Genomic DNA, 26,204 nt, shown 5'->3' with positions numbered 1-26,204 from the left:
ATAGTGAGGGTCTGCTGGGAACGCCTGGCGGACCCCTTGGCCAGGGATGTATTCAACTCTCACCTCCGGGAGAGCTTTAACCAGATTCCGAGGGATGTTGGAGACATAGAGTGCGAGTGGACCATGTTCTCCGCATCTATTGTCGATGCTGCTGCCCGTAGCTGCGGCCGTAAGGTCTGCGGTGCCTGTCGCGGCGGCAATCCCCGAACCCGGTGGTGGACACCGGCAGTAATGGACGCTGTCAAGCTGAAGAAGGAGTCCTATTGGCTGTGGTTGGCTTGTGGGACTCCTGAGGCGGCCGACGGGTACCGTGGGGCCAAGCGTGCCGCGGCCCGGGCAGTGGCAGAGGCAAAAACTCGGACCTGTGAGGAGTTCGGTGAAGCCATGGAGAAGGACTACCGGTTGGCCTCGAAGTGATTCTGGCAAACCGTCCAGCGCCTAAGGAGGGGGAAGCAGTGCTTCGCCAACACTGTTTACAGTGGGGGTGGGGAGCTGCTGACCTCGACTGGAGACATTATCGGGCGATGGAAGGAGTACTTCGAGGATCTCCTCAATCCTGCCATCACGCATTCCCTGATGGAAACAGAGGCTAGGAACTCGGGGTTGGACTCTTTCATCACCAAGGCTGAAGTCACCGAGGTGGTTAAAAAGCTCCGCGGTGGCAGGGCTTCGGGGTTGGATGAGATCCGCCCTGAGTACCTCAAGTCTTTGGATGTTGTGGGGCTGTCATGGTTGACACGCCTCTTCAACATTGCGTGGTGGACGGGGACAGTGCCTTTGGATTGGCAGACTGGGGTGGTGGTCCCCCTACATAAGAAGGGTGACCGGAGGGTGTGTTCCAACTACAGGGGGATCACACTCCTCAGCCTCCCTGGTAAGGCTAAGTCGGACCTGTTCCCGGTGCATGTTGGACTCCAGCAGGGCTGCCCTTTGTCACCGGTCCTGTTCATAACTTTTATGGACAGGATTTCTAGATGCAACCAAGGGCCGGAGGGGGTCTGGTTTGGGGACCAGAGGATTTCGTCTCTTCTTTTTGCAGATGACATGGTCCTGCTGGCCCCCTCTAGCCAAGACCTGGAGCACGCACTGGGGCGGTTCGCAGCCGAGTGTGAAGCGGCTGGGTTGAAGATCAGCTCCTCCAAATCTGAGGCCATGGTTCTTGACCGGAAAAGGGTGGCTTGTCCTCTTCAGGTTGGAGGGGAGTTCCTGCCTCAAGTGGAGGAGTTTAAGTATCTCAGGGTTTTGTTCACGAGTGAGGGAAGAATGGAGCGGGAGATCGACAGACGGATCGGTGCCGCTGCCACAGTAATGGGGACGCTGTGCTGGTCCGTTGTGGTGAAGAGAGAGCTGAGCCGAAAAGCGAAGCTCTTGATTTACCGGTCGGTCTACGTTCCTACCCTCACCTATGGCCATGAACTTTGGGTCATGACCGAAAGAATGAGATCCCGGATACAAGCGGCGGAAATGAGCTTCCTCCGTAGGGTGGCACTCCCTTAGAGATAGGGTGAGGAGCTCGGCCATCCAGGAGGGGCTCGGAGTTGCGCCGCTACTTCTCCACATCGAGAGGAGCCAGTTGAGGTGGCTCGGACATCTATACCGGATGCCTCCTGGACGCCTTCATCGGGAGGTGTTCCAGGCACGTCCCACCGGAAGGAGGCCCAGGGAACGGCCAAGGACACCCTGGAGGGACTATGTCTCTCGGCTGGCCTGGGAACGCCTTGGGCTCCCCCCGGAGGAGCTGGAGGAGGTGTCTGGGGAGAGGGACATCTGGGCGTCTCTGCTGAGTCTGCTGCCCCCACGACCCGGTCCCGGATAAAGCGGAAGACGACGAGTACGAGTATTTATTCTCTAACTTGTGAGGAAAGTTAAAGAATAAATGGTGTAAATAGTGTAATACTCAGAAAAAGCAGTTTTGCTAAATGTTGCATAAAACAATGCTTACACATAAACTTACTCAATTTTCTTGTATTTTCAATGACTGCAGTCGTTTGTCTGGTTCGGAGCATGGGGGAGGTTTTGGAAACTTTGATGATCAGAAAGATATCAAGCAATCTCTGACTGCAAGTCATATCAGATCAACCCTCAACCTCTCTGGGTAATGTAAGAAGAAATCTAGATTATCAGTTGAACAGAGGTTGGGAAATGAAACAGTTTAGGCGCTAGCTCTTTCATCCAAGACCAATAAACCTCCAGAGTTATTGAAGATTTAATAATTCAAAAAGGCCCATTTATTTTTTAGCTACATTTTGAAAAGTTGAAAAAGTCTCTTATCACATAATTTCAGGAGAAACTCAAGCAGGGCAGCAAAAAGATAAACCCCCATTAGAAAGAAATAGACTAGATTAAAATGATGCTTACTGCATCACACTGAAATATCTCAGATGAATTGGCTTGAAATACTTTTCTTACCGACCCATCTTTATGACAAAAAACATACGTTTTACAGTAGGTCTATGACTGATATATGATGAAAGGGGCCTAAACAGAGAACAAGAGAACTGGAGACAACAACCATGAAAACTGACACAATAGAGACAAACCAGAAAAAACCACTGGCAAGAAGAAGCTGAGAGGGCATGAGCAGAGGACCCTGCACCAAATAATGGTTACAATAAATAACCACACTTACCAGCCATATAATACTGCTGTGTAGAGGTGTTTGAAAATTATCTTTGATTAATTTATGTCTTAATTTTTGTTGTTTGCTGTACTTTCATACGTGTTTTAAAATAAACTCTTTCTAAAATCAAAGCAACTTCCAAATGCAGCAGTTTGAGGAGTTATCCTGTGGTAAACACTGACATTGCAAGAAGGCTGAACCTGCCACAAAGGACATGCTACACTAATTGTAATTTTATATAAATCATCATCATCATATTTTCTCTGTTTTTGATCAAATCTGCATTTGCACTTGGATGCACTTAAACAATTTTGTAAAACCTATGCTGTGCCATCAGACAGTGATAAAGTTAACAATAACTACATCAAATAAACATTAGAAGAAGATCCTGCGCATGGCAGTGCTTGGCAAAAGATTCCCACAAAACAATTTTTTTCTTCGACATACTTACCCCTCTAGTCTCAGACGTCAACTTCTCCAGCTTAAGTTTGAGGTTTATTGGAAATAAAGACAATATAAAGCGAGACAATGGAAAAAAAAAACTAAAAATATGTGTGATGCTGGATGCTGATTTAAAGGAAAAAGCATAGTTCAACAACAAGAGCAAGTTTAAAGCCAGCACACGCACAATTATCCTTCAGTTCATCTTTACCATCGTACACTAGGTCACCATCTGGAAATAATGAGCAGTTAATGCTCCATCAGCCTGATGATAGCAGAGAACCTACAACACAAAGGAAAAACTTCAACTATTTCTGTTTGAAAGGAAAGGGAATTGTTTGCAATCAAGAACCATCTCTAAACACTGAATATTGCTGGGGGGCTCTTGGCAGTTTGGTTATCCAGTTGGTGTGATGATCTGGAGAGGGCTCCCAACCATCTCACACTATCCTTTGTGGGAGATGCTGCCCTGGATGCTTTGAGGGCTATTCAGGCGTCTATAACCAAAGCAAGAGGTGTGTCCACATTATAAACACTAAGTCAAACTTGCTCCCATTGCAGGTTGGACTCCATTAAGGATGTCTTTCGTCACTAATCCTATTTGTTTTGATTACGCACATGACCCAATATGTAGTCTTGGAGAGAACGGTGTCTGGTTCAGGGTTTAATCTTTGCTTTTCCACATGATGAGGATCTCTTGGCTTCTACATGCCATGACTATCAGCACACACTAGGGCGGTTCACAGCCAGTTGTGAAGCTGCCAGAATGAGAGTCCGTTTTTCTAAGTCAGAGGCGATGGTTCATAAACGGAAAATGGTGGATTGCTTTCTCGGTGTCAAGGGTCAGTGGAGAAATACATGTATCTTGGAGTCCTTTTCAAGACCTTATGGTAGGATGGAGCAGGAGATTAATGTATGAATTACCGACTCATCTGCCAACATGCATATATTGCTACAGTTTGTCGTGGCAAAGAAAAGGTTTGCCAAAAGGCGAGGTTCCCTATTTGCCCAGCATCTATGGTCCGAACCTCACATATGGCCTTGACAAATGGATAGAGTCCAAAAGAACAAGATCCTGAATGCAAGCAGCTGAAAACGAGATAGTTGTGGTCACTCAGGCATTTGATAAGGAAGCCTCCTGGGTGCCTCCCTTTAGAGCATAGGTGTCAAACTCCAGTCCTCAAGGGCTCGTGTCCTGCAACTTTTAAACGTGTCTCTGTTTCAACACACCTGAATGACCTAATTAGGTCATTACCAGGACACTGTAGAACCTAATTGCATAAGGAGGTGATTAAGTCATTTGATTCACGTGTCTTCTACTTGAGACATATCCAAATGGTGCAGGACACTGAAGGACTGGAGTTTGACACCCCTCTTTTAGAGGTTTTCCAGGCACATCCCACTTGAGGGAGACCTTGGGGAAACATCTAAAACCTGTTGGAGGGACTACATATCCCTTCCGGTCTGTGAATGCCTTTGGATCCTCCAGAATAAGGTATTGAGTGTCTCTAAAGAAATGGATGTACAGGTTTCCCCTCCTGAACCTGCTGCCCTCACAGCCTGATCTCTGATAGTTAAAGAACAATGGAAGTATACATGGATGAATGAATACTGAATGGATTTTGACACGAGAAAGAAGAACTGTTTCCCAACACAGAATTTGTTTATCTCCTAAACAGCGCCCTTTGTAGAAATTACATAAATACAGACAAAAAGATCAGTTATTTCCCTATATTCTGCCTGTATTCTTCTAGAAATGTTATGAAAACACTGTTTTACAGAAACCTTTTCTTAACAGCTTATTAACAGCGAGCGAAACAAAAAGTATTTATATCTAAAGGAAGGAACAACTGAAGGAAAACCCAAACAATATTTATACAGCATAAATAAACAGAATGCCATATATCTAAAGATACTATATCCTTTGTCCTATATTCCATCAGTTGGGCAGTTTGGCTGCAAAGTATGGGAGTCCAGATCAAGGACCAGAGACTGAGACCAAAAGATTTGTCACGGGTATCACTGGCTCCGAAACACATTCTTCCACTTAAAGGTTTCACAACCTTGCTTCCTTCTCCTCCTCATGATCTTTTAGCTGCCTTTCCTGAATCACTCTTCACATCCCACCTCCATGTCAAATGGGCGTATCCATTACACCATCTCTGTCCAAACCACAAATGTCTTGTATGACTCACCAGTTACACACTATGATGGCTAAACTACTTTTTCAGCACTGCATCACATCTCAGGAAAATAACCAATTGCAAAACTGGGGTTCAAGCCTCTCTTCACAGTGGAAAATATTAGCATGGAGCACAGAACTGGTGCTTTTTGTGAGAAATAAAAACACCAACTAAGACAAATTTGAATGAAGTGAATCTCCCATGATGCATGAGTTGGACAAAAGGGAATTGAAAAGGGATTTACAACTTTCAAGCTACTTATTTAATCCTCTCTGTGACAGAAATAAGGAACACACACTCAGGTCAGTCTGAGATGAAAATAGGACATACCTGCCACAGTTTCTTGAGTAACAAGGTCAGCAGAGAGTTATCTTTGTTACCCAGAGACGCCTGTTAAAATAAGAGGACTAAAAGACGGGCACAACTCTTCCAAATGTAGACATTTTTATGGTTGTGGATTCCCAGGGTTGCATTGCCTGGTTGGTGGTCATTTGCAGTGACAGATTCAGCTGTTGCCCATGTGGGGGGCTGTCTACAGGATCAGACCGACCCTGTCAACGCTTATGTACAGCAAGAACAACAAATCAACTCTTAGCTTTCAAAGAGCTGTTTGACGAACATAGATGCTGCCTCTGTCAGTCACTTTGGGGTTGTGTTGGTCCCACCAGTGAACATCAGATGCAAGTTAAAGTTTTGAACTCGGCAGTAAAGAGAAGCTCGTCTTTCCCAATAGGTGATTGTCTCGCAATCCATCCATCTAACATCCCACACACAAACTCATTCCAGGAATATGTTGATTTGCCCTCTTCTTCCTCTAGGAAATACTCCTGACCAGATTAAATGCCTGCCAAGGGGGAGAGACTGTGTTGTGGGTATCAAATAAATACTTGAAAAAGTTCCTCAGAATCAAGTTATTCCGAGAACAAAAAGTAAGCAAGGGTCTATGTAGAGGCAATTATCAGCCTGTTGTTTCACCTATATTGAGAACAGAGAAAAAGAGATGGAATTTTGCCTCTTATCTTTCTATTGCGGCCTTTTCCAACGTCCGCCTGACCAGCTTTGGGTCAAAGGTTATCATATTTTTGGGTGTATCTTCGCTTGACCCTAAATTGTTTCACCAGAAGTTTCTGGTGACTTTGACCCAGTCCAAAGGTTCTGATTATTCATCAGTGCCATGTGTCTCTACACATGGATGTCAAAGACAAACAAACTGAAACCCATTATGGAAATTACAAAAATCATATTAACTGTTCTGCAAAATTTAAAATCAGCTTGTGAGCCTAGTTAGGTCTGTAACAACCACTCTACTGTCTTGGATAAAAGATCATGAGAGCAGCTTTGGATATATGAGAGGCCTGAACAGATCACAAACCTCCTGCTGTGGGTCTCCCATGGATGGGATGGAACGCAATAATAAATCCAGAATGTTAAAATACTCCAGTTTCACTAGTTTTATCTGATCAGAGACAAGTTTACCCTCTGTGCAGAGGTTCTGTGCCTGTTACATGTTTGTGGTGCTAAAATATAAGCCTGTTGTGGGTAAAAGCAGAGCTGCTTTGTGCAACTTGATATGTATAATGACATCCATCTTTTAGGAATTCAGATGGATTATTACAGATAATTCAATTAATGTCTACAGTGACTAACAAACATCTACAGACCTGACAGGACTCAGTCTTTTTCAGAATCAGAATCATCTTTATTGGCCAAGTTTGTGTGCATTAAAAAGGAATTTGACTTTGGTTTCCAGAGCTCACTTCATACCAATATTATCTATAAAAACATTAACTTTAGATGAACTAAAAATAAGGGTAAAGGAGCAGTATGTACATTTATGTTTATGTACAGGTAATGTTTTTTTAATATATACAATGAATAAAAGGAAGGCAGGTTGTGATAGTGAGTGACTACTCAGGTGTTCATTGTGCTCATCAGAGAGACAGTCTGGGGAAGAAATTGTCTCTGTGGTGGCTGTTTTTTGCAAATAGCACTCTGTAGTGCCTACACTCTGTTTATTATAGAGAAATTTAATTAACCTAAAATAAAGTTCAGCTGTCCTAGTTGAACTATTCCTGACTTTTACACTTTTTTATTCTTTAGCTTAAGCCATAGTTTTCAAAGAATCACAAGAATCTGAATTGTATAAAGGTAACAACAAGGAGAAGGATACAAAAACGTTTTCCTACCAAACAACACTGAAATTGAATCAAAACTACTACTTTTCTAGAAGAAAGTAGCAGTTGAAGGGTCTACACACGTATGCATCTAGGTTGATGCACCTTTTAATTCTTTACATTTTGCCTTCAAATATATTTTTCAGGTCAAATGTTCAGGAAATGTCACATTACACGTGGAAAACGTTTTGCAATTATAATCATGGTTTTATTTTTTTAATTGTGGAAGAACTTTGATATCTTCCATGTTTTAAACATTATGCGTCGCCATTTCTTAAAGAACCAATGCAGTTAATTCATTGCAGATAAATGGAAGAAAATGTCATTATGGAGTGAGTACTAAATATGACATCCTGTGTTTAGGGGGCGAGGGAATGGAATGTTTTTTTCCTTTTTTTTCATTCCTTTGTTTACTCAGTTTAAAAATGTTCTTCCCACAGCAGAGAAATATTCTCCTTCCAGACAAAGTTTGAATAAGGAAGACCTTTGGCATAGCTCTTGGAATCACTTCCAAGTAAGTCAGACTTGTGTTAAAAGGTTGAAGCAGATGCAGTTTGAGATATGGACAATGTGGCTTTCTGCTCTTGGCAGTATGGCCTAAAAGGACTATGAAGAGAAATAAAATGCTACCTTTTGTTCATTCCCTTTTACAAGTTTTCTGTTGCTGATTTGCGATTGAACGGGAATATATGCTCCATGTTCTATGCATAGTAGAACACAATATGTGTACATCATGGGTGGCTGAGGATGCTGACGTTGGTATCTGATTCAAATTCTCCCAATTATGCGCTAAAATAAAGGAGTATTTTAGATTTTTTTAAGGCATCTGGACTGCTTTTTGACATCTGTAGTTCAGCACTTAACATATTTGGACTGGTGAGACTTTGGAGTTCAAGGACTCCAAAGCGCTTTACACTATAGTCATCCACCCATTCATACACACAATCACACATTAACAGTGGTAGACTACATTATAGCCACAGCTGCCCTGGGGCAGACTGAAAGAAGTGGGGCAGCCATTCAATCGGTGCCACCAGGCCCTCCGACCACCATCAGCAGGCAAGGTGGGTAAAGTGTCGTGAGCAAGGACATAACGACCGAGACGGACGGAGTGTGATTTCGAACCGGCAACCCACCGGTTACAGGATGAACCCCTTGTATGAATGGCAACGGGCAGAACCACTGTATGATCCCACCGCAAAAAGCATTTGTTTTGTATTTTCACAAATATGAACAGATTTCACTTTCTGTCAGTTTAAAATGGTCCCATTGTGAAATAAGCAAATGTCGAAAAAGATCAAATGCACACTGTCTAAAATGTTTATATTTTACATGACAAGTCGAATATGATCAATACTGACCTGTGTCCTAAAGAATCTCCACTCTGTGTAGGTTACTAGAGTTCAGATTTGATCAGGATAGATATTTTATATTTTGTGCTAGAGATGATCAAAAGCAGTCCAGAGTCCTTCTAAAAACTGAAATAAACCTTTAGGTGAGCACTGGGTCCAAAGCTTTGAATCAGATCCCTACTTTAGATTCAGTTGAAAGCATAACCTCCTTGGTGGATATAACAATCATTTGAGGCACAACTGACTGAGAACCCCACCCCAACTGAGTGCTCTTGGCGCCCCTGAACAGAATGACACCCTTGGTGCTGAATTTTGTCTCCCATGTCAAAAACTGCTGCTGGCACTGTTAATGAAAGAACTACCAGTCGATTTAAGCACTGGGTTGAAGTATTAAACCTATTCAAAAGTAGTTGTTTTTTAAAGATACACATAATTGCCTCACTTTAATTCATATTATTTATATTGCACCAATTTACAACATATCAACATAATATAAAACACTACACAGTTAAACTCAATCGACCATTCAATGCCAACTGATAAAAAGTAAAGATTACCTGCACTACACATTTAATTGACATGAACAGTAACACATGGCAATAGGCACATTTAAATAAGAAGTGTGCAGGTAAATCTTGCCTGGTTTTCTACAGTGCAAAGGAAGACACAATAAGATAAATTTAATTCAATTATCTCAACGACATATAATAATTAACGGCAAACGATTATCTGTATCTCCTATTGCTTTGCCAGATCTTTCAACAGACCTGTCTCACACAGAAACTTCAGCTCCTGGAGGCATATGTGCCCCACCCCCTTCCCTCCTCCTTCTTTCTGCTTCCCCCCAATAGAGGTGGAGGAGGCTGAACTGAGCGGATCTCAGAAAGTTTCAGATCAGAGGAAATAAGCATGTTGCTAACATAACTCCTTTACATTTAAATGAAATCATCACACACTTCAATACAAAAAATATGTTTTTGGGACAAACGGCTCCTTAGTAATGATGAAACAACTGATTTGTCGGTTAAATGCATAATGGAACTGTGCTGTGATGGGAGCAAGACTTGATTTAAAAACAGAAAGTCGTTTGTATGCTTAAACGATCCCAGCTTATAATCTTAGCACAAGTTTCCATCTAAATTCAAGCAAAGCGTCCCTGCACTCACCTCAGCCCATATCAGGTCTAAAGTGGAGTAGAAAGCCGCCAGCAGCGGCAGCGCGCCGGACGGTAACAGCATCGTGGAAACTGCGGCGCGCACAATCAGCCTCCCCTTTAACCCGCTTCTCCGCCTCTGTCCTCGGTTAACTCACGGCCTATCTGAGGAGCACAGACGGTGCGTTCGGCTGCATCTTTGTCCGAGACGATGTGAACTTCTGATCAATGCAACTTGCTCTTGTTCCTGCTGCACCACACCCCCTACCTTCCTCCTAAACGACCACCCTCACACCCGGACCAACTGAGTCTAAACCTTGTTACATACACTTTGACTTTTCTCTGTACGGAGAGGAACTGCTCGGGACACTTTGGGGCTTTTTGCGGGATATTTTGCGGCAGTTTCTTTTTTTTTTTTTTTTTTTTGCAGCTCTGGTGAAGGTTCTGTGACTTTTCTGGCTCTGGAAAAAAAGCATCTGTCCAATCCGTTCTGTTTCATCACGACGCGCGTAACTGAGGACTGCAACCGTAAATTGTGCAGGTTTACTAAACTGTTTATTTATACCACTGGATTAACGAAAGTATTCATATCTCTGCGTTATTGCATGCTGGAAAGCTTTGTTTTTCACAGGAAAGAGATGATTAGACTAATTCGTGTAAAAATATTAACGTTTCTGACTGCTTAGATTTGTGGATCTATGCTTTTTTTTTAGATTTATGAACACGAATTCGTTCTGCCTGCAAACAGGTTGAGTAAACATGCTTTAAGTGACGTCCAAAAGTGAAGAAGCGGCGTGAGACTTGAGTTTGCGCACCCGCATGAGTGGGACCATGCAAAAGCAGCACAGAGAGCATACAAATCTGAGGTAAACACATAAATGACAACTTCTAGAGTGCATAATATGCATATTATTTATTCATTTATTTATTATGATTTATAAGAGTGTGTTTTAATCAACAGGCTGCTGCTGCTTCTTTCCCTCTCCCTCGCGATCCTCTCCTCCGGAGTGCAGGCTGTAAGTTTTATCTCCCATCTCATAATGAGTTTTCATTGCAAAAGTACAGTCTGCTGACAGTTACAACAGAAAATCAGTCCCATGCGTTTGGGTTGGGTTTGTCCTGGTTGGAACTGTTCAGATTTCTATTCAGCATGTGTTGCCAGTTGGAGTGTCTGGAATGGTCTGGGTTGGGAAGTTCCTTCATTGGGAGGGCTTTGCTGGTTCTTGGCCTGATTGGTACAAAAAACATCAACAAAAAATAAAAGGTTGCGGTAAAAGGGAATCATACTGCAGTTTAGTAGGAATGTTTTGTGTTTTGAGTTGTTTAACAGAAATTAGATCTTGTAGTCTGGTTATGTTGTGCCACACCTGACCCCTTGACCTGGGCTCCGAGAGGGGAATGAGAGGGGTCATGACCTCTGCCTCCTGTATGGTAACTTGCTGAGCTTTTCAGCTATGCATTCTTAAAGGTGAAATAAATAAAAATGTTTTATTCCAGTTTATTCTGCTTCTCATTTCCTTTAGATTTATTAAAACATTAAAAAATTACTTTAATTCATAGAAATGAACAAAATTAAGGTTTTGGAGTGACCTAGTAAAATATCTGTCTTATTGAGAGGCAATGGTATGAGCTTAAATAGGCTGTTCATGCAGGAAAACCCTAAAATGTGGCTGAAATTAATTCTGCAAAGAAGAGTAGGCCAAAATTCATCTGTAGTGATGTAAAAGGGTCACTGCCAGTAATCGCATAGTTAATGGGAGTTGTTTCCACCAAGAGTGGCACAACTAGTTGTTCATCTTAGTACAGGTCAGTTTGAATAGCTTTTATTTTAATAAATTAAATCATCCTTTTTGTGATTACTCAGTTTATCTTTGTCTAATACTTTTATTGTTTGTTTTGATGATCTGAAACTACAAGAGTGACCAAAGAGATAATATTTACCAAAGGCTAATTTATGTTGTCACAACACCCAAACATGCACACCAAATTGAAAGATAACCATGTGTGATTTTCTTGGGATACATTGGAGCTAACTTTACATTTAATACTTCATGTAACAACATTATCTCCTTAACATCTTAAAAAGAAAAAAGTCTCACTTTGTTACGTTCTGAGTTTGGATCGGACCAAAGTGCAGACAAGAGCTGGGCAGCTGCATGTTGTAAGAAGTCTTCAGTTTTTATTCCAGAGGTTTTTACAAAAAACCTAGCAAAATTCACTGCAGGAACTAACAAAAGTCGAGACCAAAACTTACAGAAGTACTCTCTGCAGGAACGTAGCAAAACGGAATCAGGGGAGTAACAGAAGAAACCAGCAAAGCACAATGAAACAAAACCAACTAATATACAGAGGGAGACAAAGGCAGGTAATCAAAGGAACTAAGAACAGGTGTGACAAGGAGGCAAGGAGACAGAAGGAACAGGTGAAACAAATACAAAAGCTGAGCAAAGGCGAAGTGACTAAAAAAAAACAATAAAGTGAAGCATAAGAAAAGTAGAATAGCCATGAACTAAAGTAAACAGAGAAACTAGAGGGAACATAGGAACACCAACAACAACCTAAGAACAAAGAAAGAGCCCATAAAGTAAACGAACCTAACCACACTGACTGAATTGACAGGAAAGGAAACAGAACAAGAGAACCAGAATATGTACAAACTAAAGCTAACCTATAAGGAAGAGCTGGAAAGAGAACAAATGTAACATCAAATTGACTGGAGAAATAAACTAACAAAACTGCTAAGGCCAAAGAATAAAGATACCCAACTGAAAAGCAAAACACAAAGCCAAACAGAGTCCACCATCCTCAACAACTCTGTATCGGCGTGGACCACTTCAGGTTCTTAGGAACCACCATCACTGAGGACCTGAGATGGTCTTCACACATAGACACTGTTCGAAAGAAGGCCCAGCAGAGACTGTAATTCCTGAGGCAACTCAAGAAGTTCAACCTTCCACAGGAGCTGCTGGTCATCTTCTACACTGCCATCATTCAGTCTGTCCTGTCTTCATCCATCTCAGTGTGGTTTGGCTCATCCACAAAACAGGACAGGTCCAGACTGCAACGAATAATCAGGAATGCAGAGAGAATAATCAGGGCTGACCTTCCCTCCATCCAGGACTTATACAAGTCTAGGGTCAAGAAAAGAGCTGCTAAAATCTCTGCAGACCCCACACACCCTGCACATAAACTGTTCAGAGCTTTACCTTCAGGCCACTGCTACAGAGCACTGTTTACTAAAACCAGCCGCCACAGAGACAGTTTCTTCCACCAGGCTGTTTCTCTGTTGAACATTTAATAGAGTACAAAACAACAGCATACAGATGTTGCAAATGCACCTTTTTATTATATATATGTATATTGTACATTGTAAATATGTATATTCTGTAATACAAAAACAAAACCAAAGAGCAAAGTGTACCAGAGTCAAATTCCTTGTTTGTATGTACGAACTTGGCAATAAAGCTGATTCTGATTCTGAAAATGTCAACCCCTGACAGTTTAAGTTTTGAGCAAACTTGATTTACCAGTACAAGCTGTTCCAGACCCACTGTTATGAGTGAATGAATGAATGAATGAATGAGTCCCTCCAGAGACATAAATACTGGATTAATTTATTGGAACTATATTGTGTATGCAGGTCATGAATGGTTGCTGGTCATTTCCCCCTTTGACATTGCATACTTTTTTCTGTTTCGGACATTTTTGTTCCCAAAAAAGTCTCTCTGGTAAAAAACAACCAAATAGCTGTAGGATGTGTTGTACCAACCATGCATTAATTTGTTTCTTAGAGACATTTTATACCACCAGTGATTTAAAGAAACATTTTTGTATAGTCTTCTACGCAAATCTGCTGCGTGAATCTCAAACTCCTGTCCTTAAGGGCCGGTGTCCTACTACTTTTAGATGCATCTCTGGTCCAACATACCTGAATCAAGTGGTTTAATCACCTCTTCAGCATGCTATCCCCAGAGGGACTGGAATTTGAGATTCCTGATCTACAGAATTGAACTGACATTGTGTGTCTCCAATGAATACCTACAAGCTGGCTCATTGCTTTATAATTTATCTTACTTCATAAGAGCTGACTGGGCAAAACAGATCAGAAACATAACCAATGGAAACAGGATATAGTGTAAAATGGTACAACTTAATTTAAAAGTACCCACAATCTGATCTTATACTGTATATAAGGCAATAAAATGTGTTGAAGAAATGTACTGCTCTGTAATCAGTGGCGGAGTTGTGAATTCTTTCCAAACTTGTAATATATATCATTTATAATAATCTGCAGCCACTCAGTTTTTTCATTCTGAAATTACATAAATTAATTTAGTCATTATCTGTATATCTACTTGACCGTGGCTCAAGGGAAGAGTAGTCATCTTGCATGCAAAAGTTGTGGGTGCCCTTCCTGCACCTTCCTGTCACACGTCAATGTGACCCTGGGCAAGGCACTTCCTCCAAGCTGCCTACCGATTTGTGTATCATTGTATGAATGTGGGCATGTTTGTGAGTGCGACTGGATGTGGATGAATGTGGCTCTAGTGTAAAGCACCTTGAGTGGTTGGTGTGACCAGAAGAGCACTATATACATTCAGTCCATTCACCATTTTCACATTTCAAACGTGAAGCTTATTCAGGCTTAATACTAACAGAGAACTTACATACCATACTTCAGGTCAGAATGTTAAACTAGGCATGCAAACAAGATCTTGTGTGTTGAAATCTTGCAATATGAAAACAGCACATTATTTTTCATCAAAAGGAAGTCTGTCTCACAAAGCACTAATCATTTGCTGCCAGCTTGTGCTTCTGTCTGGTGAAATAAGTGTTAGCTACTATTATAAGCCCCAGATATAAAGGTGAGGGCTACAAGCACAACACTGTGTTTGAGGGTCTTATTTTGAAGTAAGGTGAAAAATAGTCCTTGAGTTGTCCTGTAAACTAATAATGATTTCTCGTTAGACTAGCGGACAACACTCGGTTACAACAGCGTTGTACAAGTAAGGGACGTCATATTAACCATTTGGAAGCACTGCAAGAATAATGCCGCTTGGTAACCTTTAGCCGCTAATGATGGTAAAATTATCTGTTCCTTCCTATTGACACTAAACTAATGTGTCTAGATTTTATTTAAACATTTCCAATGTTTAAAAATCTAAAATGTTTAAACCAAACTAGATAATTTATGCTGAACAGATCATCTTTTAAACACAGTTTGTAATTTTAATCCTATTTTCTATTTCAGAATTGAGCAAGCATAGAAAATCTTCAGTATTTGGTCTGCTCAAACATAGACTGGACTATTCCACACATAGCACAGATCCTGTAAAACACAGTTTGTGAAACGTTTCACTCATTAAAACCACCATTCCCAAAAAGATGGCTAAAATGTATTTTCATCCTCATGAACCCAATTGTGGGTGTCATCTCATGCGCATTGTAGCACCACCTTATTATGATAATAAACTGGCTTGTAAAATTGAGACAAATTGTAAAATTAATATTTTCCAGATGACTTCATATCATCCACTTTATCACAAAGTGATACAATTAAGAAACCGTTACATGCCTTTTGTCCTGTAATGTTTTTGTTACTATGCTCGTCTGTATCATCAAGCTCAATGTGATGCAGAAGTCCATGCGTGCTTCGTACACAGACTAGCACACACCATGTGAATGTGTTTTGTTTTGTTTATTTGTACATTGTCAACTGTCTAGTGCCTCTCCGGGATATTTAAGATCATACCAAAGGGTTCTCAGATGAAAACTGTTTTTCTTGGGTCTGATTAAAGGCTCTGTTGTCTCCAGCTCTTATCAAATTTGCTTAGCTCTTGATTAGAAGCGTGTGACACAGCTCAGCTCCTCTGTGTATTGTGTGGTTTCACCTTAAGACACCCCGGGGACAGCTGCGTAAATTTAGATTGTCACAACTTCTGGTTTTTGCAGACAAGTTTATTGTAAATGGAAGATTATGAAAAGAAATTAAAAATACTTTCATTTTTTTGGTGTGACTTACATTTAGTAGCTGATTTTACAAAATCTTTCAAGAGGCCCCGAAAGGCCCGATGGAGTTAGAAAACTGTTCTCATTTTGAAAGCTATGCCTTTGAAAATATGTCTCATGGGACATCATCTCTTCTTTGAACCAAAACAGAGTACAACTGTTTACCACCATCTGTCACTGTGTGACAATTTAACTCAGGAATTTCTCCACTTACTTAGCAGCAGTTCTCAAGATATTTTTCACATGATTTTCTATTTCTTAAATTTTTCCCAATCATTAGCTTGACTCAACACACTAAGTTAGCAGGTCAGCATCTAGACAAAGGTTTCAGTTATTCTTTAAAAGTTCAGCATCAAAAATGTTAGGTCCTTTGGTCTTCTTAGAGAAAGATGAGCTTAAAATCATTTAAATTAGAGAGAACATTTTTTCCCCAGACAGTCATTTGTGATGTTGCAGTTTGTTGTTAGCACAAAAAATGCAACATCAGTTGTTAAAAAACTCAAAAAGAGAGTTTGAACATCAGTTTTTCCTCACCTGCAAGTAGATTATCAGTAGAGGAGTGTATGTGTTGTAATATCCACATTGTCTTCTGACAGAATTGCTGAAAACCAAAGAAAATGTGGGGTGATTTTTGATGAAAAGATCCAGTTAAAATCTGAACTTCTATGGCAATCTCTAACAAACATTTTGTTTAATTTAGATAATTACATGTGTAGTTCTGCAATTTGATGCCTGGATACAAACATCTACTCTTTAGATTAAAATTGAAGCTCCAAATCAAAGTGTTCCTTAATTCAGAAGTTTTCTCACTTGAGACAGGAATCTTCATTATTCATATTAGCAACTTATTGAATTATTGAGAAATATTTGAGTTTGTAGGAGCGACTGTGGCTCAGGTGGTAGGGGATCCTGGTCCTGTATGCAGTGGGTTCCAGGTTCGAACCCCCACACCAGGTGGGTTGGAAGTCGTTATGAATGGTTGGATGACTGATTGTAGTGTAAAGTGCTCTGGAGTCCTTGGACTTGATCTCAGCTGGTTGCTTTGATAGACTTTGCAATCTCTCCTTCTGAGTAGGTATAGTATATTTTTTGGCAGAATGTTTTTTACACTTATCTGCTTTCCAATAGACCACTCTGTGCAAGCATATTTATTTGAAACATGCTGTCCCCTTTGAGCCTGCCTTAATTTATCCAATCTTCCTGTTTACTTATCCATATAAAGCTGTTGTACTCTGGTGGGAAAATCTAATTTTCAGACTCACAACAGCAAAACATGACACAAAACATGTATGTATTTAACTCCCACCCCCGATTCACACACAGAAAAATATTGTTTATCAGTATTTGTTGGCAGAGTAAGTAAGGCTCTTGAGGGAGGAATGCTAACAGGATGTTTCGTATAGTTGCCTTTGAGACAAATCACTTTGATGTGATTTCATGTGTTTGAGAATAGATTTCAAGATGTATGTGAGAGTGTGCGTGGTGGAATTTGGGACGCGATGCTGGCAGAGGATGTGTGTCCTGTAGAAATTTAGTCTGAGGAAGAGACATTTTTTCTACCTGGAAACCCCGCAGCGTCTGCTTTAACACTTAACCTCCTCTCTCATCTCTAAGTGGATGATTGTGATGGATGTTGTTTCTACATGTGCATGTTTTGCTGTTGTATCCCATTGCAACACATGGTCAAAATAAGTGCTGATCAGCGTGTATTTTATATACAGTATATCCATGCAATTGCAACTTACATTGCTCACAGAACCTTGATGTATGCATGTATGTATGCCAACAGGTATACATACATGCACTATGTGTTGCTTTTGTTTGCAAGTATTGTTAGCTTAGAGGTAACCTTTATTGTTTGGTAAAACATGACGTTTTGGTGCTAATTGTTTGATTAGTCTCTGCTGCAGGGCTGCATTGTAAATGACAGGAAAGGCTTGTTGCACTTGGCTACTAGTCCCACCGGTATACAAATATCCTTCTTAAAGGAGAATGAATGTGCAACAATGAACATCAACTGCTATGATGAAGATTGAAAAGACCAAAAAATGTGCATGTGTCTTGTTAGTTACTAAAAGAACTCAATTAGCCCTAGATTTAGCTCTTCCTCATTGGCAGGATGTGTGAGCCTTATTTTACTTCTTGCACGTGTAGATACTATGGAGTATGTATTTAAGTGTGTGGGCTTAGTGATGTACTTTTTTTATGGGAAACATCCTGAGTGCATGCAGAAATGTGCTAAAAGAAAATAGATTATTCAGAAGGGCTTACTGAACAGGAAAAGGAAGAGGGTGGAGTTACAGCCATGCAGTATCCCACAAAGTTTTACCTCTTCAGAATTTACTGCACTGTACATTAATGGTGTAAACTCTGTCCGATTGGTGTTTAAAACAGGTATCAAATGTTTTTAGTGCCTTGCAAAATAAGTCATATTGCTTGAACATTTTAACATCTTGTCACATTATGAACATTAGTAAACAAATGGCATCATGGAGAACAAGGGACACAGCAGACACATCATTAATAAAGTTCTGGAGACGTTTAAAGGAGAGTTAGATCATAAAACAATATCCCAAGCTTTTAATGTCACATGATCCACTGTTGAGTCCATCAACTGGAAATGGAGTATGACACAACTGCAAACCTACCAAGACACATCTGTCCACCTAAACTGACAGGCCCATCAAGGAGAGCATTAATCAGATTAATCACTAATCCACAGCCTTTGTTAAAAGAAAACAATAAGAAGTCCTATTTGCAGTTTTACATATGCCATGTTAGCCACAGAGCAAACTTTGTGGCCTGCATGCAGACACTATGTGTGGTCCCAATTTAGAGTAAGAATATCAGTTTTTTCCTCATTGAGACCCATGACTTGTGAAAAATCTTGTTTGTTTCCAACTCCTCCAAAACTTCCCTGGTTTAGGCCAACAAGATAATTTATTTGGAAAAAGCAACAACAAAACCTGAAGTTGCTAAATTGTAAACTAACTAGAAGCACAAAAATCAGTGGCAAATGGCAGCTCTTGATTGCATTGCTCCTGTCTTGATCGAAGGGCAGTAAAATGTTCTTAGTAAATCCAATGTATTACGATGTCTTGACTTAAGGGACAGTCTTGCACTGTTGTGTACAGTCATCTTGATAGACAATGGATGGGCATTTTTAGTGTGTATACTGGAGCAGACATACATCTTGGTCATCAGCCTATGATGTTTGGGTGTAAAGCTAGGGAAAATCCCCCTATACTACCTAGACTGTATATCCACTCCTATCCTTTTCCATTATTCCCTGTCGCTGTGATTAATGAACAGACACAGGGGTCCCATCAGGCTGTCTTGAAATAATTCCAAAGTCTCCGTCCTCCCTGTCCTCCCAAGCTTCAAGTCTTTCAGTGCAGCACTGTCCCTCACTTCCTTTTATAGCCTCATTCCTCTGCTGGTTTTTAGCTGCATTGTATTGTGTCCCCTAGCACTTTCCATTTATCCCTGAGGGGAGACTTGGCAGACCGTCTGTCCACCCTCTGGCTCTCCCAGCTTGTCTTCTTCACGTTTCATCGGTCTCCTTACCCCTCCTCTTCCTCATGCCCTCCTCCAACACGTGTGTATCTGTCTATCTGTCTGTCCTCAGTAGAGGTGAGGCTCTTTGGTGAGCTCAGATGGAAAGATTGCTTAAGCTGTGTTTACAGAAAAAGAATACATACTCTGTTCTCAAAAAACGGCTGGATTTTCTCACCCAGCTTCAGCAGGTGCTTGCATATTTCATTTGTGTCATTTGTTTGAGACTGACTCATGAGGGTACTGCACTAACAACCTGGGCTTTATCTCGTCATATGAGAACATTAATCAAGACAAAACTAAAATGTCTCATCAAGACAGGGAACTCACTGATCTCCCTGTGCTTTTCACAATGTCCTCTCCCCTGGAAGAATGACGAAAACTTTCCATCCCAGCTGTGGTCTAATTGATGGGAATGAATTATTTCTTGTCATGGGAGGAATGTTAACAAAATTAAATGCACTCTTTGTAATAACATGACTATGTCCAATTGCTTCTCTCTCTCTCTCTCTCTCTTTCTCTCTCTGTCATACCTTGTATATGTTTCTTTTCTTTGTTTGTTACCACTTTGGTCCAAACAGTTATATCTCAGAAGCTATTTAATAATATGCTATAATACTTGGGCCAAACATTCATACAGCCAAGAAAATAAATGTTGCGCCTTCACACAAAAAGCCTAATGATACACACAGTGGTGGTTTTTGATATGGGCCCTATGGGCGGTAGCCCAGGGCGCCATTAAAAGTTATTAGTTATGCCCTAGACAGATTTTGTATTGGTTTTATGCATGTGCAGTCAATAAGGAGTAGGCAAACCTGTGTAGTGAGAAGGAGTCCCGTATTTGCTTTTAAATATAGGGGAATCATTGGACGTTTGCCTTAACTTACACAGTGCCACATGGGGTGGGCACAGTTGTTTTGTGATGTCTTCGTTTTTCTTTAGCTGCCTTAGTGCGAGCTTTAGACATGTTCATCCGGGAGATCAAAGAAATTATGTCTTCACAAACTCGGACCATTTCTGCAGATGTTTGTGTTATGCAAGTAAAAACAAAAGGGACGAAATAGTAGCTGCTGTTAATGCAAGGATACACAATAGCAGGTGATTTGATAGGTAAAATGCCGAAGAACAACATAACGAGATATTTAGATATTGTTGAGAAAGGATTAAATCAAAGTAAAAGCATCAATAATCACAAACTATTTCAAAGAACCTGTAATCCGTGTAGAACAATTCAGTTAATTTTTGACCAGTCCACATATTTCAGTTTTCATGATTACCTCAGTTAAAGGATGTTAGATTTTATTAATAGACGTGATCAGTTGCAATCATTAAGAAACTGTGAAATATCTCTTTAGCCTGGAATAATGATTTGTTTTTTGTTTGTTGACACTACACAATACACTGAAAGAGGACAAGACATGTTGTAGATTTGTTTTGAGATGTTTCTCATGATAGCGGAACCTCCAACTGACACAAAAATTTGATTAGGCTTCATGAGAGAGATTCTTGCCTAATATCACCCCTACTGATTACAATTTCTAAATGCTCTTTGTCACCAATTAGGATCTCTTTCTAAGTCTATTCCCATTTTGCCAGATCTTTCTACATACTTTTATCCCTTTCCTGCAAAAGCAATTTTAGAACAACAAGCACTGTGGTTCTCAGAGCTATCAAGTTTTCGCATAACTGAAAAAATCCCATCTGCCATTGATCATCTTACTAGAGGTGTGAGCAGAGGAACTATCAAAATGAATACATCTGACAAGTCGGTCTGGTTGCATCTGAATTCATAGCACAAATGTGACTAATCAGAGATTAAATTAGTTCAGTTTATAGCAGGAAGTCCTGATTACGAGAGTGGCCCGCAGGGATTTAGAGTGGTGTCTGTGTGCGACCTAAGGCCAGTTACGGAGATGGAAGGTCGAGCCTTGTCAGACCAGGGCAGAAACCAGAGCCATGTTTATGCTGGAGCTCAGCCACTTTGGAAATTTGTGCTTTGCTCTGTCTCTGGGGTCTCTTTGCTCCAGTTCATGATCTCCTTTAGAGTCGTGTCCTATACCCCGCAGTGACCCTAACCCACTGACCCTGCACTTCCCTTTCCCTTTGTCCCCTGATTGGATTTCAGAATACTTATCATGTTTCTGTACTGGTTTATATTTATATAGGCCCTGTTTTAAGGTAAGAAAAACAGTTTCCCAGAAATTATGGGTGTTGGACTCACCCACAGGTGCAGTCCCTTGTGAGAGTATTCAAACTTCTTGAACACAGGCATAACATCCCGAACACGCCATCTCCACATTGAAATGTGGTTGTGGCAACATCATGCTATGGACATGCTTTTCATCTGCAGGGACAGAGAAACTGGTCAGAAATGATGGGAAGGTATATGGAACTAAATACTGGACAATCCTGGAAGGAATCCTGTTAAAGGGTGGAAAATACTTGAGCCTGGTCTGGAGCTTCACCTTCCAGCAGGACAATGTCCCTAAACATACATCCAGAGCTACATTGAAGTGGTTTAGATAAAAGCATATTGATGTTACAATGGCATTTACAATCTCAATCCCCTGTCAGTGAACTCGATGTATTTAGCAAAAAATAGAAAATAAATCTGTTTCTCTATGTGCCAAACAGTAGTTGAGATCTACCCCCAACTTGCAACTGCAACTTTATATTTGTGAAACATTTTGTAAATAATGCACCATTTTCCTTCCTCTTCATAATTATGCGTACGTAAATCTGTCACAGAAAATCCCAATAAAACACACTAAGTTTGTGCTTCTAACTTGAGACAATGTGAAAAGGTTCAGATATAACAGTTTTCTAAAGCTGTTTTTAGATCAGAAGGTCACTAAAGTTAATTAGAATCATTTTGTGTCTAATTCAATGTTGAAATGAATGAGTTATGTTGCTTTTCAAGAGAAAACAAAACATGAAAGCTTGGTATGGGTTCCACAACATTTCCACCATAATTAAGGTATTTAGACAACTCTTGTGTGTTTATCAAGGTTTGCCCCAGTTTAACTACAGCAACACAAACATGCTGATGTTTGATGTTTTGATTTGTGCATTTGTGTTGTGTGTGTTTTACAGTTAATATCTGATTATTTGATAAGGTCAACATTGATCTGTTGCTGTGAGGCAAACGCAAACAGAAAATACAAACTCTCACTTCTGACTTGCTGCCCCGTTTTCTTAGGCCATATTTAAACTTATTTTCTGCTTTTAAGAGATTTATTTTCTCATTGTTTTTAAAGAATGGTGTTTTATGATTAAGCAAAGCAGAAACCATTGTCCAACCTCTCTGTTAAAGATATATAAGCTGAAAAAAAGCAATAATTTCATTTGTCATTTAAAAAAATTTAGTTTAAACATTTGCGCAAGTTGAAATATTTCCAGACTTGCATTCTGATGAAACCATTTACCCCAGCCCACATATGAATCACTAGCCCAGACAACAACAGCAATCTATTTTCTCACAGGGAATGCTTCTGATGTACTGGATTTAGTTTGGACACATGGAAGCTGTAAACAGCCTCGAGAAGGATTTCTCTTTTGCACATTGTGAGATAATCACTTTTCGAAAGGTGAACAGAAGTGAATAAGAAATCAAATGCTAAATGAACTAAAACAATAAGTAGAGGTCTATACGTAAGATAAGTTGGTAAATATTTATTGAATGACTTTAAAAGGTTTCTTGCTAATAATTTCCACTTTTAAAATCTTTCATAGAGATGGTTTTCAGCTGGTAAAGGGAGTATCAGTCAGCAGATGATATAGTGCAGAAACCCGTCTGGTCAAATCTAACACCATGCCTCCATCACAGATGTGTTACAAACACTGCAACACCTCTCAGAGCTTTGTGTAGCCCAGGTGTTTCTAATTGAACTATCCTGCTTGTTCTTTCTGATGTCTGTCTCATTAGTGTGACGGGGGGCAGCTGTAACCTTGGCACATCATAGCACTGACAAATGGGCTGATATTTTTCAGTGCAAATGGATATAAACCTGTTTAAACACATTGAAATGGAACTGATATCTCAAACATTGATACAGTCTCAGCATCACGTGCGGTTTGAGTTCTCCTGACAAGCTAAAAAACACAACCCATGAAATTTTATTTTTGCTGATTTACTGTTAAAGATGATATCACACAGTTTTCGATCTCACCATGTATGTTTTAGTATTAAAAATGCAGGCTACATTGGTCTAAAAATTAGACAATGAAATGCATTTTTAGGGATATGAACCCCTGTTTTGTATAGTCAGTGTATTACAACAGATTTTTACAATGTTTATCTCCATCAGGACAAGCTATACAGGTCCTTCTCAAAATATTAGCATATTGTGATAAAGTTCATTATTTTCCATAATGTCATGATGAAAATTTAACATTCATATATTTTAGATTCATTGCACACTAACTGAAATATTTCAGGTCTTTTATTGTCTTAATACGGATGATTTTGGCATACAGCTCATGAAAACCCAAAATTCCTATCTCACAAAATTAGCATATCATTAAAAGGGTCTCTAAACGAGCTATGAACCTAATCATCTGAATCAACGAGTTAACTCTAAACACCTGCAAAAGATTCCTGAGGCCTTTAAAACTCCCAGCCTGGTTCATCACTCAAAACCCCAATCATGGGTAAGACTGCCGACCTGACTGTTGTCCAGAAGGCCACTATTGACACCCTCAAGCAAGAGGGTAAGACACAGAAAGATATTTCTGAACGAATAGGCTGTTCCCAGAGTGCTGTATCAAGGCACCTCAGTGGGAAGTCTGTGGGAAGGAAAAAGTGTGGCAGAAAACGCTGCACAACGAGAAGAGGTGACCGGACCCTGAGGAAGATTGTGGAGAAGGGCCGATTCCAGACCTTGGGGGACCTGCGGAAGCAGTGGACTGAGTCTGGAGTAGAAACATCCAGAGCCACCGTGCACAGGCGTGTGCAGGAAATGGGCTACAGGTGCCGCATTCCCCAGGTCAAGCCACTTTTGAACCAGAAACAGCGGCAGAAGCGCCTGACCTGGGCTACAGAGAAGCAGCACTGGACTGTTGCTCAGTGGTCCAAAGTACTTTTTTCGGATGAAAGCAAATTCTGCATGTCATTCGGAAATCAAGGTGCCAGAGTCTGGAGGAAGACTGGGGAGAAGGAAATGCCAAAATGCCAGAAGTCCAGTGTCAAGTACCCACAGTCAGTGATGGTCTGGGGTGCCGTGTCAGCTGCTGGTGTTGGTCCACTGTGTTTTATCAAGGGCAGGGTCAATGCAGCTAGCTATCAGGAGATTTTGGAGCACTTCATGCTTCCATCTGCTGAAAAGCTTTATGGAGATGAAGATTTCATTTTTCAGCACGACCTGGCACCTGCTCACAGTGCCAAAACCACTGGTAAATGGTTTACTGACCATGATATCACTGTGCTCAATTGGCCTGCCAACTCTCCTGACCTGAACCCCATAGAGAATCTGTGGGATATTGTGAAGAGAACGTTGAGAGACTCAAGACCCAACACTCTGGATGAGCTAAAAGCCGCTATCGAAGCATCCTGGGTCTCCATAAGACCTCAGCAGTGCCACAGGCTGATTGCCTCCATGCCACGCCACATTGAAGCAGTCATTTCTGCCAAAGGATTCCCGACCAAGTATTGAGTGCATAACTGTACATGATTATTTGAAGGTTGACGTTTTTTGTATTAAAAACACTTTTCTTTTATTGGTCGGATGAAATATGCTAATTTTGTGAGATAGGAATTTTGGGTTTTCATGAGCTGTATGCCACAATCATCCGTATTAAGACAATAAAAGACCTGAAATATTTCAGTTAGTGTGCAATGAATCTAAAATATATGAATGTTACATTTTCATCATGACATTATGGAAAATAATGAACTTTATCACAATATGCTAATATTTTGAGAAGGACCTGTATATTGCTTTTCCCTGATGTTACCACCTTATTTTTCCCTCAAATTTGAAGATCTGTTTACCATCTAGGGACGAAAGTTCAATGTTAAATAAATGTCCCCAATTGCTCAAGTAAGAATTAACTGATTTAATCAGAAAGTAGGTCAAGCTGCCATTAGTTTGAACCTCACATTTCTCTAAGCCTCTCTAAGCATTCAGCATGCTAAGGTGAGCGATTATTCATCAATTTGAACACATCCCGTCTCCGTTGTCGCATAGACAGGAAATATGAAATGTTTCTTATGGGGAAACCCTAGCTCATGCACTGTATGACTGAAATCAGTAGAAATAATGCGCAACCTAATGACTTCCGACCCGTTTAAAACCCACCGAAGATAAAGATGAAGCTATATAAATGTATGACCATTCACGCACTAGGATAAACATATTGCTGTTGGAAATATGAAAGGATCTTGCTGTTTTTTGAGTGGTTTTACCCGTGTTTCATAAAATGTGGGCTTTTGATTTTGGTGTTAAAGTGTTCTAAGACCTCTCTATAAAATGCATGTTTAAACTGTTTTCCTATCATGTAAGTTCATCTTGTAAATAAATTGTGAGTTTGCTCAAGTCTGTGGGGTTTAGGTTTTCAGTTGCTGAGAATCTACTACACAAGGGGAGTCATAGAACTAGCATGTCCAAAGTTGAACCTTAAGATCACACATTCCTCAAAGTCAAGGTTGAAGTTTAAAGGTTAAATGTCGGAACTACGGTTTCTGGCAGACAACCAGCCGATCAACTACTTATTGTCCTT

At 40.5% G+C, this 26,204-nt stretch overlaps 2 protein-coding genes and 1 long non-coding RNA gene across 4 annotated transcripts in view; 1 reads left to right on the top strand and 2 right to left on the bottom strand.

Moving 5' to 3' along the window:
- Nucleotides 1-10,159, bottom strand: part of col4a1 (collagen, type IV, alpha 1) — a 60,768-nt gene extending 50,609 nt beyond the window's left edge. The window contains exon 1 of the mRNA XM_047370655.1: nucleotides 9,937-10,159. Within this exon, the coding sequence (XP_047226611.1) occupies nucleotides 9,937-10,008 (72 nt within the window). The 5' untranslated portion in view covers nucleotides 10,009-10,159. The remainder of the gene's footprint in view (nucleotides 1-9,936) is intronic.
- A 147-nt stretch (nucleotides 10,160-10,306) lies between these two features.
- The window catches only part of col4a2 (collagen, type IV, alpha 2), a 70,657-nt gene continuing 54,759 nt past the window's right edge, over nucleotides 10,307-26,204 (top strand). The window contains exons 1-3 of one of the 2 annotated variants that reach the window (XM_047370654.1): nucleotides 10,307-10,464; nucleotides 10,672-10,789; nucleotides 10,885-10,939. In XM_047370654.1, the coding sequence (XP_047226610.1) occupies nucleotides 10,743-10,789; nucleotides 10,885-10,939 (102 nt within the window). In that variant the 5' untranslated portion in view covers nucleotides 10,307-10,464; nucleotides 10,672-10,742. Of the gene's footprint in view, nucleotides 10,465-10,636; nucleotides 10,790-10,884; nucleotides 10,940-26,204 lie in introns of both variants that reach the window. The other variant, XM_047370653.1, reaches the window with a different exon arrangement.
- Nucleotides 10,822-12,772, bottom strand: LOC124871387. The gene is made up of 3 exons (XR_007039008.1): nucleotides 12,023-12,772; nucleotides 11,291-11,384; nucleotides 10,822-11,151 (listed from the first exon to the last, which is right to left on the bottom strand). It is a non-coding gene; the product is annotated as an uncharacterized LOC124871387 (long non-coding RNA).

The sequence above is a fragment of the Girardinichthys multiradiatus genome, chromosome 7 (genome assembly GCF_021462225.1).
Source record: "Girardinichthys multiradiatus isolate DD_20200921_A chromosome 7, DD_fGirMul_XY1, whole genome shotgun sequence".
NCBI lineage: Eukaryota > Metazoa > Chordata > Actinopteri > Cyprinodontiformes > Goodeidae > Girardinichthys > Girardinichthys multiradiatus.
Note: the sequence above shows the minus strand (reverse complement) of the source record. Positions and strands in the feature narration are given on the sequence as shown.